At 40.9% G+C, this 16,508-nt stretch overlaps 1 protein-coding gene across 1 annotated transcript in view; it reads left to right on the forward strand.

The window, feature by feature from the left end:
* The window catches only part of LOC103597966 (aromatase), a gene marked incomplete at its 3' end in the record, with an annotated part of 44,684 nt that extends 28,216 nt beyond the window's left edge, over window positions 1–16,468 (forward strand). Inside the window, exons 6-9 of the mRNA XM_008581855.1 lie at window positions 5,177–5,331; window positions 9,878–10,054; window positions 12,836–12,950; window positions 16,294–16,468. Coding sequence (XP_008580077.1) covers window positions 5,177–5,331; window positions 9,878–10,054; window positions 12,836–12,950; window positions 16,294–16,468 — 622 coding nt within the window. The remainder of the gene's footprint in view (window positions 1–5,176; window positions 5,332–9,877; window positions 10,055–12,835; window positions 12,951–16,293) is intronic.
* Window positions 16,469–16,508: the final 40 nt, after the last annotated feature.

Genomic DNA, 16,508 nt, shown 5'->3' on the forward strand with positions numbered 1-16,508 from the left:
TAGACTCGACATGCCTAGTACACATCTGAGTGGGATGTTGAGTAGGGAAGACTGAGCCTGGAGACCTCCCAGTGTGAAGTGGTCAGAAATTAGCAAAGGAGATTGAGAAGGAACAGCCGGAGAAGGGAAAACCAGACGAGTGCAATGGTCTGCAAGCCAGGTGAACAATGCTTATGGGGAGGAGCAAGCTGTGAATCACGTTGCATACTGCTGATGGGTTAAGTGAATGGATGGAGATTTCAGTATTGCATTTAGCCACAGAAAAGTCATGGGTGACCTTGACAAGAGCAGTTTCAATGGGGTGGTGGGGGCAAATGTCTGACCAGAGAATAGAATGAGGGAGAAGAATCAGAGGCAGCACATGTAGACCAATCTTCCAAGGACTTTTCCATAAAGGAGGCAGGAAATGGGACAGTAGCTGGAGAGGATGCGCGGTCAAAGGAGTTTTGATTTTTGAGATAGGAGAAATTACAGCATGTGAGTTGTGGTGGGAATGATCAATGACAGAGGAAAATTGTTGGCGGAGGAGAAAGCAAGGGGTGTGCCAGGTGAGATGTGAGGAGGTCTCAGGGACAAGTGGAAGGGTTGGCCTTAAATAAGGACTTGGCAGCTCATCCATAGTAACAGGAGTAAAAGTTGAATATATGGGACTTGTGGAGATTCTCTTCTAGTTGCTTCTATTTTCTCAGGAAAATAGGAAATAAAGTCTTTAGCTGAGACTGAGGGGGNGAATTACCAGCTGCACTAAGGGCCCTCTTGAATTCAACAGAGACCCATCAGTGTGTGTGTGTAATGGCAAACACATTTTTGTAATAATACTTCCCTGGTAGTACATCACATTAGGAGACAGGTTGTCCCACAAGCAGCAGTGCTGAATTTGATCATTGGTTAGGGTGATTACAGAATTTAACCTAGAATTTAAGCTTGGTAAGTGAGACTATTAGAGGCTTAAAGGGCAGTGAAAAGGTGATTGATAGAACGTAAGTCTTGGGCACAGCACAGGTCTACAGGACAAGTGTTTTTAAACGTTTGGTACCAATTATTCCGTTAATTGCTTTCTCTGTATTTCTAGCACACAGCCCTACTGTACCTGACCACAGCTGTGTGAGTCATTTAAACTCAGAACTTAGGTGGCTTTCTCCTTAACCCTAAGAGCTTACTTCCTGGCTACTTTTCATTTTGAACAGACAATAGGTTTGCCATCTTTGGAGATGCTTTTGACTTCAGTCATGTTTAGGAAGAATAATGACCCCGGTGACCAGGCACCTTACACTGCCCACTGTCCCTTCTGAACTTGGGGACTCAGTTGGTGTCTCCTAAGCGGTAAGGAATCCTCGCTCTCCCAAACAGTCAGTGTGGCATTTCCCTCAACCGGTGCTGCTGACCCACACGGTGGAGCCAGGTCTGTCTTGCCTGCCAGGAGGAGCTCCCGTCTGGGTCCCCAGCTCTTCACCAACCTTTCTCCTTCACTTTCCCAATTTACTCTGGTTAGATAAATCCAGCCTATCTTTGATGAATGACCTTGTTTTAAGTTGCTCTNCTAGTTGCTTCTATTTTCTCAGGAAAATAGGAAATAAAGTCTTTAGCTGAGACTGAGGGGGGAGGATATAATAGTAATCTAGAAGAGTGAGAGAGTGAACAGGCTAGGGAAATTTAGTAGAATTACCAGCTGCACTAAGGGCCCTCTTGAATTCAACAGAGACCCATCAGTGTGTGTGTGCGGGTGTGTGTGTGTGTGTGTGTATGTGTGTGTGTGTTTCTGTTCTTCTTTCCCCAGCACAATTCATCCACTAGGTGCAAGCACAGAGTAAGCTAAGAGTGGGATTCAGCCACAGTTGAGGTTTTAGCAGGCAATGGTGACAAAGTAAGGAGAGGGTCAAGGGAGTTGAGGACACAGAGAAGGATATTTTAATTTTAATGATGGACAATAAAAAATTTTGCAACTTTTTATTAAGAAATTTTCCAAATGAACAGGAAAGTTGAAAGAATAGTCCCCTCACTTTTCCCTGCCATGATGCTGACCTTTTGAAAAGACCAGGTCAGTTGTCTTGTAGGATATCACATTCTGAATTTCTCTCATTGTTTCATCATGATGTCATTTAATATATTCCTCTATTCCCTGTAATTGTTTGTAAACTAAAATTAGGTATAATGGCAAACAATAATGGCAAATAATAATACTTCCCTGGTAGTACATCACATTAGGAGACAGGTTGTCCCACAAGCAGCAGTGCTAAATTTGATCATTGGTTAGGGTGATTACAGAATTTAACCTAGAATTTAAGCTTGGTAAGTGAGACTATTAGAGGCTTAAAGGGCAGTGAAAAGGTGATTGATAGAACATAAGTCTTGGGCACAGCACAGGTCTACACAGGACAAGTGTTTTTAAATGTTTGGTACCAATTATTCCGTTAATTGCTTTCTCTGTATTTCTAGCACACAGCCCTACTGTACCTGACCACAGGTGTGTGAGTCATTTAAACTCAGAACTTAGGTGGCTTTCTCCTTAACCCTAAGAGCTTACTTCCTGGCTATTTTTCATTTTGAATAGACAATAGGTTTGCCATCTTTGGAGATGCTTTTGACTTCAGTCATGTTTAGGAAGAATAATGACCCCGGAGAACAGGCACCTTACACTGCCCACTGTCCCTTCTGAACTTGGAGACTCAGTTGGTGTCTCCTAAGCGGTAAGGAATCCTCGCTCTCCCAAACAGTCAGTGGGGCATTTCCCTCAACCGGTGCTGCTGACCCACACGGTGGAGCCAGGTCTGTCTTGCCTGCCAGCAGGAGCTCCCGTCTGGGTCCCCAGCTCTTCACCAACCTTTCTTCTTCACTTTCCCAGTTTACTCTGGTTAGATAAATCCAGCCTATCTTTGATGAATGACCTTGTTTTAAGTTGCTCTTCTGTGGCCGGTCACACTTCTCTTGCTGTATTGTTCTGCCTGATTGATTGGCTCTGTGTCTTTGCCAAGTTTGAGCCTCGGACTCTAAATAGCTGAGATATTGGCGCCCCCTAAGGGACACATGGATTTTAACTAGTTAGGTCTTTATTAACTAAAGGACATTCGGTTGAGTTAGTTTTACGTTTGGAGGTTTGTCTTTCGTTTGGAGTTTCTTATTCTCTCTTTTAAAAATTGATTAGCAATTCCTTAAGAGAAATAGACAGGCAAATGTGATTAATGCAGCGTACAGAAGCCTGAGGGGTCAGAGCAGAAAAATAGTTTGCTGCTTGTCCTCTAAGTACTTAAAAATTTTAGATACAAGTTTGTGAACAAAGACTATAAAAATTTCTTACTTTCTGCTTTAATTATAGAATGAGGTAGGGGAAGGTAAGAAAAGGAAGAGTTTTCAAATATTTTAATTAGTAAGAATTTTGGTCCTTTCTGCAGCATGATTTTTCTATCAATTTCCCCAGAATACAAATTGAAGCATCGAGAATTTTTTTTTGGGGGGGGGCAGCTGGGGTTCCAAACTCTCGACCCTGGTGATCCAAACCCTTGGCCTTGGTGATCCGAACCCTTGACCTTGGTGTTACAAGGCTGTGCTCTAACCAACTGAGCTAACCAGCCAGCTCTGGATTTTTGTTTTTGTTTTGTTGCTAGGAAAAGGAAAACTTGTCCAAAACTTGGGATGATCATTTGATGAAGATTATCTGGAATCAAATCAAGAGAATATTTGATTTAATAGACAATGTTTTGATTTGAAAATAGCATTTTTTTTCCCTGATACAAATAGCAAATAAGTAATTTACATGATATAATTCTGTTTTCATTCCTTGGCACTGCATTATTTCAAGGGCTTGATTTTAAAGTTTAAATAGGACTATGGAACACATCACAAATGTGAGAGTTTGACTAATACTTAGCTCCCAGCCTAATACATTCAGCCAGAGCAGAGCTCTTTTGGCGTAGTGTCTTCTATGGGACTGCATTCTGGCAGGCATTAACAAAACAACCTCACTAAAGCAAAGTCATCCTTTTAAGAGTCAGTTGTGAACTTTGAGACGGGGGAGCAAAGGTTGAGACAACCTCTTCAACCCAGTTGGAGAACCAGTTGCATACTACAGTAGCCACTTCCAAGTTTTGAGGGTTATGTGTTCTGAAGACCTCGATAGTGGGAGAATTTGCAGTTGAGAAAAAATTTTAGTGAGAAGTGGGGAGGGAGGACCAAAGTTGCAATGAATACATGAAAACCTATATAAAGTTCACCAAAATAAAAAAGTAACGACAACATCTGTAAGGATAATACCAATGACATTTTATGCATCTTGAATTTGCGCTATTGGCCACCATGCAAACTGCGCTATCTAATGGCTCACCACATCCTATATCATGAGAAAACCCTGTGACCCTGGAGACCTTGATGAACCATGATGGAATGTGAAGCCCCAAGAGAGCTTCTCTTTCCACCACAGTGTGCCTTCCAGGCCAGCCCAGGCAGGCCCTGGCCAAGCCCAGAGCCAGAAGAAGTGCTCAAGGGGATATCCCTTCAATTCCAGAATGATACCCCACTGGAGGGGCCAGGCCTGATTAGAGATTCTGGGGGATGGGTGATACTAGGCAGAACTGCTGGTTCCCAACTAACAGAGCAAGACTTTAATCATCTCAGCAACTCCTGATTCTGTGTCTCATTCTTGCAAGGGGCGGCACTGTTTGGAATGGGGCTAGATGGTACCTGGAAAGCTGGAGGTTCTCATGACTCTGGTGGTATGGAGGTTTCAGCTTCTTAACAGGCTTGCAGCTCGGACCCCAATAGTAGGTTGTCTATTGGTGACTTGGGGTCAGAGAAGAAAGGACAATAAGGAATGAAGCTGGAGGTTCTCATGACTCTGGTGGTATGGAGGTTTCAGCTTCTTAACAGGCTTGCAGCTCAGACCCCAATAGTAGGTTGTCTATTGGTGACTTGGGGTCAGAGAAGAAAGGACAATAAGGAATGAACTGTGCATGTTTTCTATCTTTTGCGATGCTCAGACAGGGAGTCAGTAGGTAGAAATGATTTCAGCTGGAGAAGGATGTTCTCATGCTAACAGAAGTGCTCACTCAACCTGAATAGTAGAAATCACGCACTGCATTTAGATCAACATGCATTTGTAAGAGAGCCACATGGTAGTCAAAATGCATCACCATGAGTTATCCTCACCCTTAAAAATTCATACCAAGGTTTGCTTTTTTTTCAGGTCCTCAAGTATGTTCCATGTAATGAAGCACAATCACTATATCTCCCGATTTGGCAGCAAACTTGGGTTGCAGTGCGTGGGTATGCATGAGAATGGCATCATCTTTAACAATAATCCAGACCTCTGGAAAGTAATTCGGCCTTTCTTTATAAAAGGTAAGCAGATACCTGGCTACGTTCTTCTCTTTTGTCTATGAATGTTCCTTTTTCTGCAATCGTATCTTAAATTCTGCTGCTCCACAGTTTTGGCATAATAATGGGAAGAAGAGCGAACATTCGTTACACCCTTACTGTGCAGTAGGCACTGTTCTAAGCACTGTGCTAATCCCACAGCAACCCCACGTGGTAACTACGCTTATCACCTACATTTTACAGATAAGGAAACTAAGGCATAAAGCAGTTAAGTAACTTGCCCGAGGTTCCAACATTAGTAAATGATGGCCCGGGGTACAACCCCAGAGCCTACGTGTTTAGTCATCACTAACTCTTTTCTTCCTGTTGATGTATGAAGTAATTTCATGGATGTGTAGAAAAGATGAAGAATTTAGTGCGTCAGCCATATGTTTGATTTAAACACTGTCAAACAATGTGTTTGCTGAATCACTGACTGACAGCCCAGATGTTCTGGCTGAAAGCAATTTGTAAATGACATTAGAGAATATTAGAACTGAGAACAACTGTAATGCTGTCTTGTCTAGGCTCTGAGTTTTAGAGTTGAGGAAATAAAGTCCTAGAGAAGTTATGATTTTCGCCCAGGCAACACAGTAAGCTGAGACCCAGTTCCAAGCCTCCTTATTCAGTGATTTCCCCCTTTTACTATATTATGCTGGAAATAAAACTCTTGGGGGATACACATGACTATCCTTTAACATCAGTAATTGTACCCTGGAAATCTTGTCAGTGATGGAAACTAGGGCTAGATGGATTTTAGGTCTGATCCTGTACCATCGATAGTCTTCTCTCCAGCCAGCCTCTGTAGTGAATCTAGTTGCCCCCTGCCCGGCTGCTATGACAGGGAACAGCCATGCCTCTGCTGGTGCCTGTGGAGTGTTGACCCCACCCTATAGAGCTGCCCACACCAAGACTCAGCACATCTCTGTTGTAGACCCCAGTGTATTAGTTTCCTATTGCTGCTGTAATACATGGCCACAACTAGGTGGCTTGAGATAACACATTCATTATCTTACAGTTCTATAGGTCAAAAGTGTGACATGGGTCTCAACAGGCTAAAATCAAGGTGTTGGCAAGACTATGTTCCCTTCTGGAAGCTCTAGGGGACAATATTTTCCTTGCCTTTTCCAGCCTCTAGAGGCCACCCACACTCCTTAGCTGCAGCCCTTTCCTTCAAAGCCAGCAGCAGTGGGTCAAGTCTTTTTCACATTCCATCTCTCTCACCCTCCTTCTGTCATCACATCTCTCTCTGACTTTGACCTCAGCTAGGAAAGTTTCCTTGCTTTTAAGGACTTGTGTGATTAAGGTGGAGCCACCCAGATAATCCACAATAATCTCCCCATCTCAAGGTCCTTAACCTTAATCATATCTGCTGAGTCACTTTTTCCATGTAACATATTAATAGGTTCTGGGGATTAGGCCTAAGACAACTTCAGAGGGCAGTTATTCTGCCTACCACTCTGGTTGTGGCAGACCAGTTTCCTCGTGCCTTACAAATTTGCAGAATAAGTTAATGGAAAAAAGTATAGGACTCAGAGTTATTGGTAGTGAATTCAAATCCCAGCACTGCCACTTACTAGCCACATGACCTTGGGCAAGTCACTTAGCCTCTCCAAGGTTCATTTCCTCATCCATAGAAGGTGATAAATATTATAAAACTTACACTCTAGGGCTATTGTGAAGAACAAATGAAATAATGCTATAAGATCCCATGGAAATGTAAGTTTTATTTTATTTTGTCTTTGGCCCAGGTGTATCAGGAACATATGAACTAGTTATTTAGGAGCAGTTAACTTTCACATGCCAATATCCTCCACCCTGACATGTAAGAGCTAATAGAGTCTCCAAATTCATCCATTTGTTTAACAAATTACTGTTCTCTCATGGCGTCAAGATGCAATAACAAGACACGGTCCCTTGAGGAACTTATAATGGGGGTTAGGGGACACTGGGAAGGGGCAAACCATCAAGTACCATCCCTGGTGATAGTAAAATTCATCCATTTGTTTAACAAATTACTGTTCTCTCAAGGCATCAAGATGCAATAACAAGACACGGTCCCTTGAGGAACTTGTAATGGGGGTTAGGGGACACTGGGAAGGGGCAAACCATCAAGTACCATCCCTGGTGATAGTAATGCTAGAGGTATGTGCACAGAGTGGCACAGGACACAGATGAATGTTCCATCCAAAGCCACCGAGGGGACAGGGGAGAATTTTCAGAGGAGTGGATGCTTATGATGAATTTTGAAAGAAGGTTAAAGCTACCTAATTAAGAAAGTATGACAAAGAAAGACATCCTAGAAGTAAAGAACAGGATATTCAAAAGCAGAAAAGGGTAGATCAACATGACATGTGAGGGACCTGTCGGTAGGCCCTTGTGCCTGGCATGGACACATGCAGGGAGGAGGCCAGGGGAAGGCAGGGCCAGATCACCAAGGACCCCTCTGGTTAGCCAAAGAATTGCGTTTACCTCAGATGCTATGGGGAATCACTAAAGATTTTAAGCAGAGTGACATGAACGTATTTGCGTTTCAGAAAAGTCCCTGTGGTAGCAGAGTGGACGACTGCTTGGAAGGAAGCATGACTGTGAGCAGGGAGAACACTCGGGAGCTGCTGCAGGGGTGCAGGGCAGGTGGAGGGAAGGCCACAGGCCTGAGAGATAAGAGTGGAAACTACAGTCCTTGGAAATTAAATTAATCAAAACATCTTTGTGACTGTTTAAAATATTAGCCCTATCCATAGAAGATCAGATTTTCCAATAAAAATATTACGGAACTGTAGTCAAATTACAGGCCAAAAATAGGGGGCTATTGCTTATTTAAAGTTCACTGTAATGTCTGACATTTTCATAATTGATGCGAGTCCTAAGCATCTTGACGAATCTCCCTTTAGAGTTAGATTTCTTGTTGGTTTTTCTGATGTAGTAGAAAGTTCAGGACAGGTTTTGGTGTCTAAATCAGTAACATTAGTGAAAGTATTGACTTACCAGCTGTGTCTGTGAAGAAATAGTTAAGCACAATGGTCCATCCTGGGAGATGGTGGGAGTGGGAATAGGGGGGAAGAAAAAGAGCATGTGTTTCCCAAAACTGCCAAGAGAGTTATCTATATTAATGGAATTTGCTGATTACTTGTTCAATTTTCTTTTGACCTGGATAGATGCAGTACTTTTTAGCACATTTAAAAAAATTAAATCATGTCTAAATCATACCACCACCTATAAGCAATGATAGTACATTTTGCCTATAAATTTGAAAAGGTCGTTTCAAGCTCTTGGATGGAGAGGTGTGCCACCGGGCCGGCCCCAAGATTTTAAGCAGAGTGACATGAACGTATTTGCGTTTCAGAAAAGTCCCTGTGGTAGCAGAGTGGACGACTGCTTGGAAGGAAGCATGACTGTGAGCAGGGAGAACACTCGGGAGCTGCTGCAGGGGTGCAGGGCAGGTGGAGGGAAGGCCACAGGCCTGAGAGATAAGAGTGGAAACTACAGTCCTTGGAAATTAAATTAATCAAAACATCTTTGTGACTGTTTAAAATATTAGCCCTATCCATAGAAGATCAGATTTTCCAATAAAAATATTACGGAACTGTAGTCAAATTACAGGCCAAAAATAGGGGGCTATTGCTTATTTAAAGTTCACTGTAATGTCTGACATTTTCATAATTGATGCGAGTCCTAAGCATCTTGACGAATCTCCCTTTAGAGTTAGATTTCTTGTTGGTTTTTCTGATGTAGTAGAAAGTTCAGGACAGGTTTTGGTATCTAAATCAGTAACATTTGTGAAAGTATTGACTTACCAGCTGTGTCTGTGAAGAAATAGTTAAGCACAATGGCCCATCCTGGGAGATGGTGGGAGTGGGAATTAGGGGGGAAGAAAAAGAGCGTGTGTTTCCCAAAACTGCCAAGAGAGTTATCTATATTAATGGAATTTGCTGATTACTTGTTCATAAGTCTAATGTTTTACACATATAACCTGCAATTAAGCAGGATGCACCTTAGATCAAGTAGTTAAAGTCCAATTTGACTAGTTCTTTAGTAATATTCTGCCACCTGTTGAAACACAAAAATATGATCTGTAAGTCTAATGTTTTACACATATAACCTGCAATTAAGCAGGATGCACCTTAGATCAAGTAGTTAAGGTCCAATTTGACTAGTTCTTTAGTAATATTCTGCCACCTGTTGAAACACAAAAATATGATCTGGCCAAACCCAAACCTTCTTTAGAGGGAAATATATACAATAAATACGAAAAATCACTGATTTGTGATTTATGACCACAAATACTGTTTGTTTGTTTCACTTGCAATTGCACAAGTGATTTTCCAGACCATGAAGAAAAGTTTAATTTTGAATAGGTTGTTTAAAATAATATTTGTTCATTCTTTTTTAACCATAAATGTAGTCCATGCTTGTAGAAAATTAGGAGAACTCAGAAAAGTATGAAAAAGAATAAGAAAATTTTCACCCAATTATTGAATTAAAAATTGTGGAGTTCACGATGGCTGATTCTCTGATGTGTGCCCTTCAGCTTTGTCAGGCCCTGGGCTTGTTCGGATGGTGGCGGTTTGCGTTCAGTCCATTGTAACGCATCTGGACAGGCTGAAGGAGGTAACCACTGAGTCGGGCTATATTGACGTGTTGACCCTCATGCGGCGCATCATGCTGGACACCTCTAACATGCTCTTCTTGAGGATCCCCTTGGATGGTACTGAAATTTTCATTCTCGTGACTTGACATTCTGCCTTTTATTGGACAGGGGTAGCAGGGATAGCAGGCTAAAATGAACATTTGTGTTTTTACATTGCTCTTGTTTAAACATTTCTAAGTATTGCTAAGGATCTTCCCCTAGTATTTCTGCCTTATTCACTTCTAAGGTATACATTTCCATGAAGTAGGGGCCAGCTTCTATTTCTTTTGTATCTCTCCTCATTATTGTAGGAAATGGGATTCTACACAGAGTCAAAACTTATCTAATGTGATCTGTTTGTTTGGTCATTAACATATCCCACCACCAAACTGATGTATTTACCCATTTTCAACCACTCTTTTGGGCCTGGAGTATACATGTGTATATATACATGTATATATATATATATATATATATATATATATATATATACACACACATGCACACACGTTCCCCCCTTCAAAGCTACTAAACACAAGAACTTTGACTCTGTCTAAAATGATGCTGCTGCTGCTGCTGATGGAAATGATGATAATAGATGCTATTAATTTAGTATATATTATGTGCCAAATAATATAAAAAGTTGCTTTTACATATATGTTTGCCATTTAATATTTATAACAACGCCAAAAAGACGTCTCACTCAAAAGGCTACTTTCCTCACTATGATATGGAAATGAATATTAAAATATGTGCACGCAACTCTTCTAGAACCAGAAAACAAACACTAATCATTTGGATTAAATCCTTTCTGCTGCTGACATTATGTCCAGCTTAATGTGATTTTTCCTGAATTAATTCATGCAGTATTCATTGATTCATACATTCATTCAACAAATATTTATTGACTGCCTATTTTATGCCAGGCACTGTTCTAGGTTATGGGGATAGAGCAGGTAACAAGACAGATAATGTTTTTGCTTTCAAGGAGCTTACATTCCAGTGGGGGAGATGGATAGTAAAAGAAGTAAATATCTAATAATATATTGGGCAATAATAAGTGCTTTGAGGAATAATGTTTTTGCTTTCAAGGAGCTTACATTCCAGTGGGGGGATGGATAGTAAAAGAAGTAAATATCTAATAATATATTGGGCAATAATAAGTGCTTTGAGGAAAAAACAGAAAAGGGTAAGAGGACGGAAAGTGGCATAGGGAGTCAGTGGGGGTGGGCATGGCTATGACGGAGAGGGTGGTCAGGAAAGGCCTCTGCAGAGAGGACATTTGAACATAGCCTGAAGGAAGTGAGGCCAGGAGCCCTGTACCGATCTGAGGGAGGAACATTCCAGGCAGAGGAACAGTGCATAGTTTTAACACTTGCCCAACTCAGCTGAGCCTGCGGCCTGACTTACCACACTGGACAAACAGACGAGCTACAGGCCTGCCCTTTCTCCTCTCCAGCTCTCATCGCCTCGTTTCCCCTACTCTAACTGCTCCTTACGAGAGCTGTAGAAACCTTGACTGTTGCCATTTGGATGGGAGCCCCCATTCACTCAGAATTTTTAGTTACTCCCTCTCACCACATTCCCTTTCATACAGGGACTCCACTCCAGCATGCCTGTTCTGCAAACATCCCTTCTAAAGTTAGGCAGGCACGTATTTTACAAGCCCTGGCTCCTCAGTTCACCTCTAATCTTGATTGTTAGGAAGAATCACGTAAGGGGAATTGTAAACCTCTCCGTTAGCTTATGGATCCACACTGTGATGCCAGAGGACCTGCATAACCCATACAGAGTTAGATTTATGTCCCTTTTCACTGGGTCCTTGTTAAACTCTCAATTTGCCTAAGGGACCCAATGCAACGAAGAAGAGAGGACATCACCCTGGGGTCAGACAGAACCAGCTCCATTCTAAGTGCCTGCCTTAGGCGTATAGTGGTGGGCAAGTTGCTTAATTTCTATGAATTGTAGTTTCTTCAGCTGCAAAAGGATGACACTGCTATTCTCCTGGCAAGATTGTAGGGATTAAATTAAAAATCTTTTCTGCAAAGCATCTAACATGGTGGCTGGTATTTAGCAGCTGGAAGTAAATGTCTGTTCACTTCCCTTTTGTGTATTGAGGGGGTATAATTAGAAAAAAGCAAGGATTTTCTTTTCTCAAGTATTCAGTTTAAAGAACATTAATTAAAAGTTGACTATGCACAAAGCCCAGGACAAGGTACTGAAGAAACTAAAGTGAATTCTGCACTCTGGACTAAGTATAAATAAATATGAAAGCTCTGTGATGAGGTCTATGAAAAAAATGAATAAATCCCTATGAGGTGGGAATACACTTAGGATTAACTATGAACTATTATTATTAATTAATTAGGTGTGTAATCCAAGTAGATTATCCACTTAATGGCTCTGCTTACCCAACACCAACTGAAGCTAAGATGTGGCTGTTAGCTGCCTAACAGGCTCTGCTTTTTGCCCTCCCAGGTGCCAAAGTTGAGGCCATAATAGCCATAATTACTAGTTCCCTTTGTCCAGAAAACCAGGAGAGAGTTGGAGGCTCAGCCAAGGGGAGAGTCTAGGCTATGTCTCAAACACAAACTTGAAAACTGGCAGCCCTCTGGTTAACCTGGCCGATTTCAACACTGAGCAGCATAAATTAGTGCTTAATTTGTCTAGTGGCATTCACGTGGCTAAAATGTCCTCTGAGGGTGGGAACTTGCTCAGCTTAGAACCCTGGACTGATAGGAGAATCTACAGAGAATGTTATTTGCTCAAAGCTCCCTTCTTAGCTCACGTTTTGCTCAACTGCTCTGTGTTTCTTTTTCTTTCTTCCTTTCTTTTCTTTCTTTTTTTTTTTCCCTCCAGAAAATGCCATCGTGGTTAAGATCCAGAGTTATTTTGAGGCATGGCAAGCTCTCCTTCTCAAACCAGATATCTTCTTTAAGATTTCTTGGCTATACAAAAAGTATGAGAAGTCTATGTAAGTAACACAAGTTTGGAAGATTTATGGGTGCAATTAGACTGTTTTGTTGGTTTTTTTTCATTGTGTCTCTGCTGCTGTTGGCCTCTTCAGTATGTTTTCTGCTGTCTAGAGCCCACAGGAAGCGATTGATTAAGTTGGTGATGGAATACTTCTTACAGCAATTATGGCCTGCATTTGGCCTGGCTAAAGAGTAAAGAAGCCTTTGGCTGGGCAGCTCCTCAGCAAGAGGGCTGAGTGTGTGGTCTGAGAGCTTCATTTCAGAAACTGGGATACTGCAATGTATTTTGAGTTGAGGGTTAGTTGATTCTATCATTAATATCTGTCAAAACCTCTTTGCATATCTGGAAAAATGGAAACAATCAATTTATAGTTGTATTGCTTCTAAATGAATATAACATAATTCGACTTGTAAGAATTGACAGTAGTCTCAAAAGAATTTTTTCATAATGGATGTAATGAACTCCAATAAAATATGTGATTTTTTTTTTTAGTTATATATTTTGTGTTTCGGTCCTGAAACTGTCATTAAATGGCTTTGTTTTGGTCTTAGACTAGTCTAGCAGACAACTTAACAAATGCCTAATGTCAGACTTGTCAGTGAGTTTTTAGAGCGTGAGTAGCTGGCCACTAAACACTACCACCACTAACCAACAGTTGAAAGCCCATAGGACCTAGAGGCAGATAGTCCTGGTTTGTATCCTGTCTCTACCATTTGGTAACTAAATGGCCTTGGGAGTTATTTAAAGTAAAATATAGCCTACCTTCTAAAGTGGGGGTATAGGTTAATGAGATCATACAAGTACAGCAATTAGCACAGAGCCTGGCATATCAGAGGCACTAAATATGTTAGTGGCCCCCTTCCCTATGTTCATCTTTTCTTCAGAGGCCCCTGATCATCTTAAATTCCCCATCTCTAAAAGTTCCCAAACTTGTATGAAGATCCAACTTCATCCTATTTATGGATTTTAGAATTTGATAATATTAGTTTCTAGGGAGGATGCCAACGTGATGTTGCTTTGTATATTCTCATGTGATTGATGAGTATTACATGAATGATTTGGACACTTGGTTGGGTATTTACACATTTCCACCAGAGCTTACTGTGATTAGACTCATTTAGATAAAGGATTTGTCTCTTCACTGTCATCAGATTTGGCAATGGTGGAGGTAGTGGTCTGAAGAGTCTCATTGTATAGTTCTTGATCATTAGTTTAGCCTTGGCCTTGGCCATCGGATCCATAGAAACTTATTGCATGAGACTGCATAACAGTTTCTCCTAGGTTTCTGTAAAAGTTAGCTCAGCAACATTCCTTCTCCACATATAACTTTTCCCAATGGTTGGTGAACTGGTTTGCATCTCCTATGTCCAAGAGTAATAAAGATCTGGGGAAATCTTTTCGTCTCTTCCCCCTATGTCCTTTACAATAATGCCAATACTTTAAAACAACACATGTATGGAAAGGATACTGGGACATCTGTCCCCCCTCTATTCAATTTTATATTTTTACCTCTTTTAATTCCAAATATTATAGCAGTATTGTTTTCTACTTTTTATTTTAACAAATTTAAGGCTTTTCAGCCACATAATACTTAAATAGGTGTTTGTAGGCTAGGCTGGCAACTTGCACATACGTTCTTGTAATATGTGTTTGTTATTCAGAGACTTTCTATTCCATGAAAATTGTCATTGAGCTCAGTTCTTCCAGTTTTGTAGGGTATATATAAATTCAGGTACATACATTTATGTGGAGCCAGCTTTAAACTTAAATAGGAGGGATCTCAATGGGCTTTCACAAGCCTATGATGCAACACCTTGGATTCTGGCCCAGGCAGGAAGTAACTGCTCAGTAGTGGCTGCAGTTCCATCAAGGAACTCCCATAAATTCAAAGTCTAGGGGTATTCTAACACCCCCCAGACCATTTTGGGGCCAGTGCTCAGGGAGAAAAGCTATGAGCATTCTCAGCCTACTAGGAAGGGAGCACCACAGCCTACCAACTGAGTGAATATCTGTTCTTTGCATGCAGGAGATGCTTAACAAATACTTGCTGGACAAATGGATGGGTGGACGAATGAATGAATGTGAATATCTCCGTGGTGTGTATGGAGGTGTGTGGGTAGACACACTCACAGAGATACACAATATGTGGCTCCCTCAGTCAGGGTGACACAATTACTATATTATCCTGAAGAATATCTCTCAGAATGTTTAAATATCTTGCTTGTGATGTTCAAAAGAAACTAAAAAATCTGAGAAGGTGGGGAGGTTAAAGAATCTTCCCTTACTTTTCCTGCTGAGCTGGAGTAAACAGAGAGGCTGTTTATGTCAATAGTATAAACAGGGCATTTAAGTATATAGGTGACATGTCAATGTGAATTTGAAAGAAAGATTTATTGTTCATTTGACATAATACAGAACATTGTTTCCCGGGATCAGGGAACAATACATTTGTGCAAGAACATGTACACTTAAGGACAGAAGTAGAATTTAGATCTCAAAGTGACCTTACTGTTCATCTAGTCTGATCCTTCCACTTTAAAAGAGATATTAGGCTCAGAGACTTAAAGCAGGTTACATAGAAAGAGAACACTGTACACCAGAAACAGATCCTCTGTCCAAGGTGCTTGTCCCTCGACCACACATATGCATATACATATTTATTTATTTATTTATTTTGTCTTTTTCCGTGTCNGCGCCGCCGCGCTTCCCAAGCGGCGCACTATCCAGTGCGCCACCGGGCCGGCCCTGCATATACATATTTATGCAGCTAACCATTCATTCAACAAATATTTGTTCAGTGTTTACAGCATGGCACAAATTACAGGGTATGAGAATAAATATCAAGAATAACACTCAGTCACTTGACTTTACTGTCTACAACAGGAACCTCAAACCCAGTAGTCTTCAGGACTAGGCAAATAAAAGTGAGCTGTGTAGATGTAAGACAACAGGAAATGGAGGTGCCCGTGGAACAGTAAAGCATTCATTCGTGGGTTTTATTTTTTTTAATTTAAACACTATGCCTGCCAAATCAGAAATTGGAAAATGTGGTTGGATTTAGCCTTTTGGTACCAGTTTTTAACCCTTAACTAAAGGTCACAGCTTTGATATTGCTACCAGTATCTAAAAATCTTAGCTAACTCCGGTACCTGAACATGAAGTATAAGATATATATAATTTAAGGATATTTGTGAAGAAATAAAATATACATCCACTTACTCATGAGCACCAATGGCTTTAATTAAAGCAAATAATTTTGTTTAAACAAATGGCAAATCAATCTGTTTTGCTAGATGTCTGAACTAAGTACAAATAGACTATATTTTGACTTTTTTTTCCAGCAAGGATTTGAAAGATGCCATGGAAATTCTGATAGAAGAAAAAAGACACAGGATTTCCACAGCAGAGAAATTAGAAGATTGTATGGATTTTTCCACTGAGTTGATTTTTGCCGAGGTATTTACCTGGACTAACCATAATTCCCACACAACATACGTTATGACTGTTTGTGTATGGGTTTGTAAAGATCTTCTTTTCTAAGTGTTGAGTATTTCTG

Source organism: Galeopterus variegatus, unplaced genomic scaffold (genome assembly GCF_000696425.1).
Source record: "Galeopterus variegatus unplaced genomic scaffold, G_variegatus-3.0.2 Scaffold2476, whole genome shotgun sequence".
NCBI classification, from domain to species: domain Eukaryota; kingdom Metazoa; phylum Chordata; class Mammalia; order Dermoptera; family Cynocephalidae; genus Galeopterus; species Galeopterus variegatus.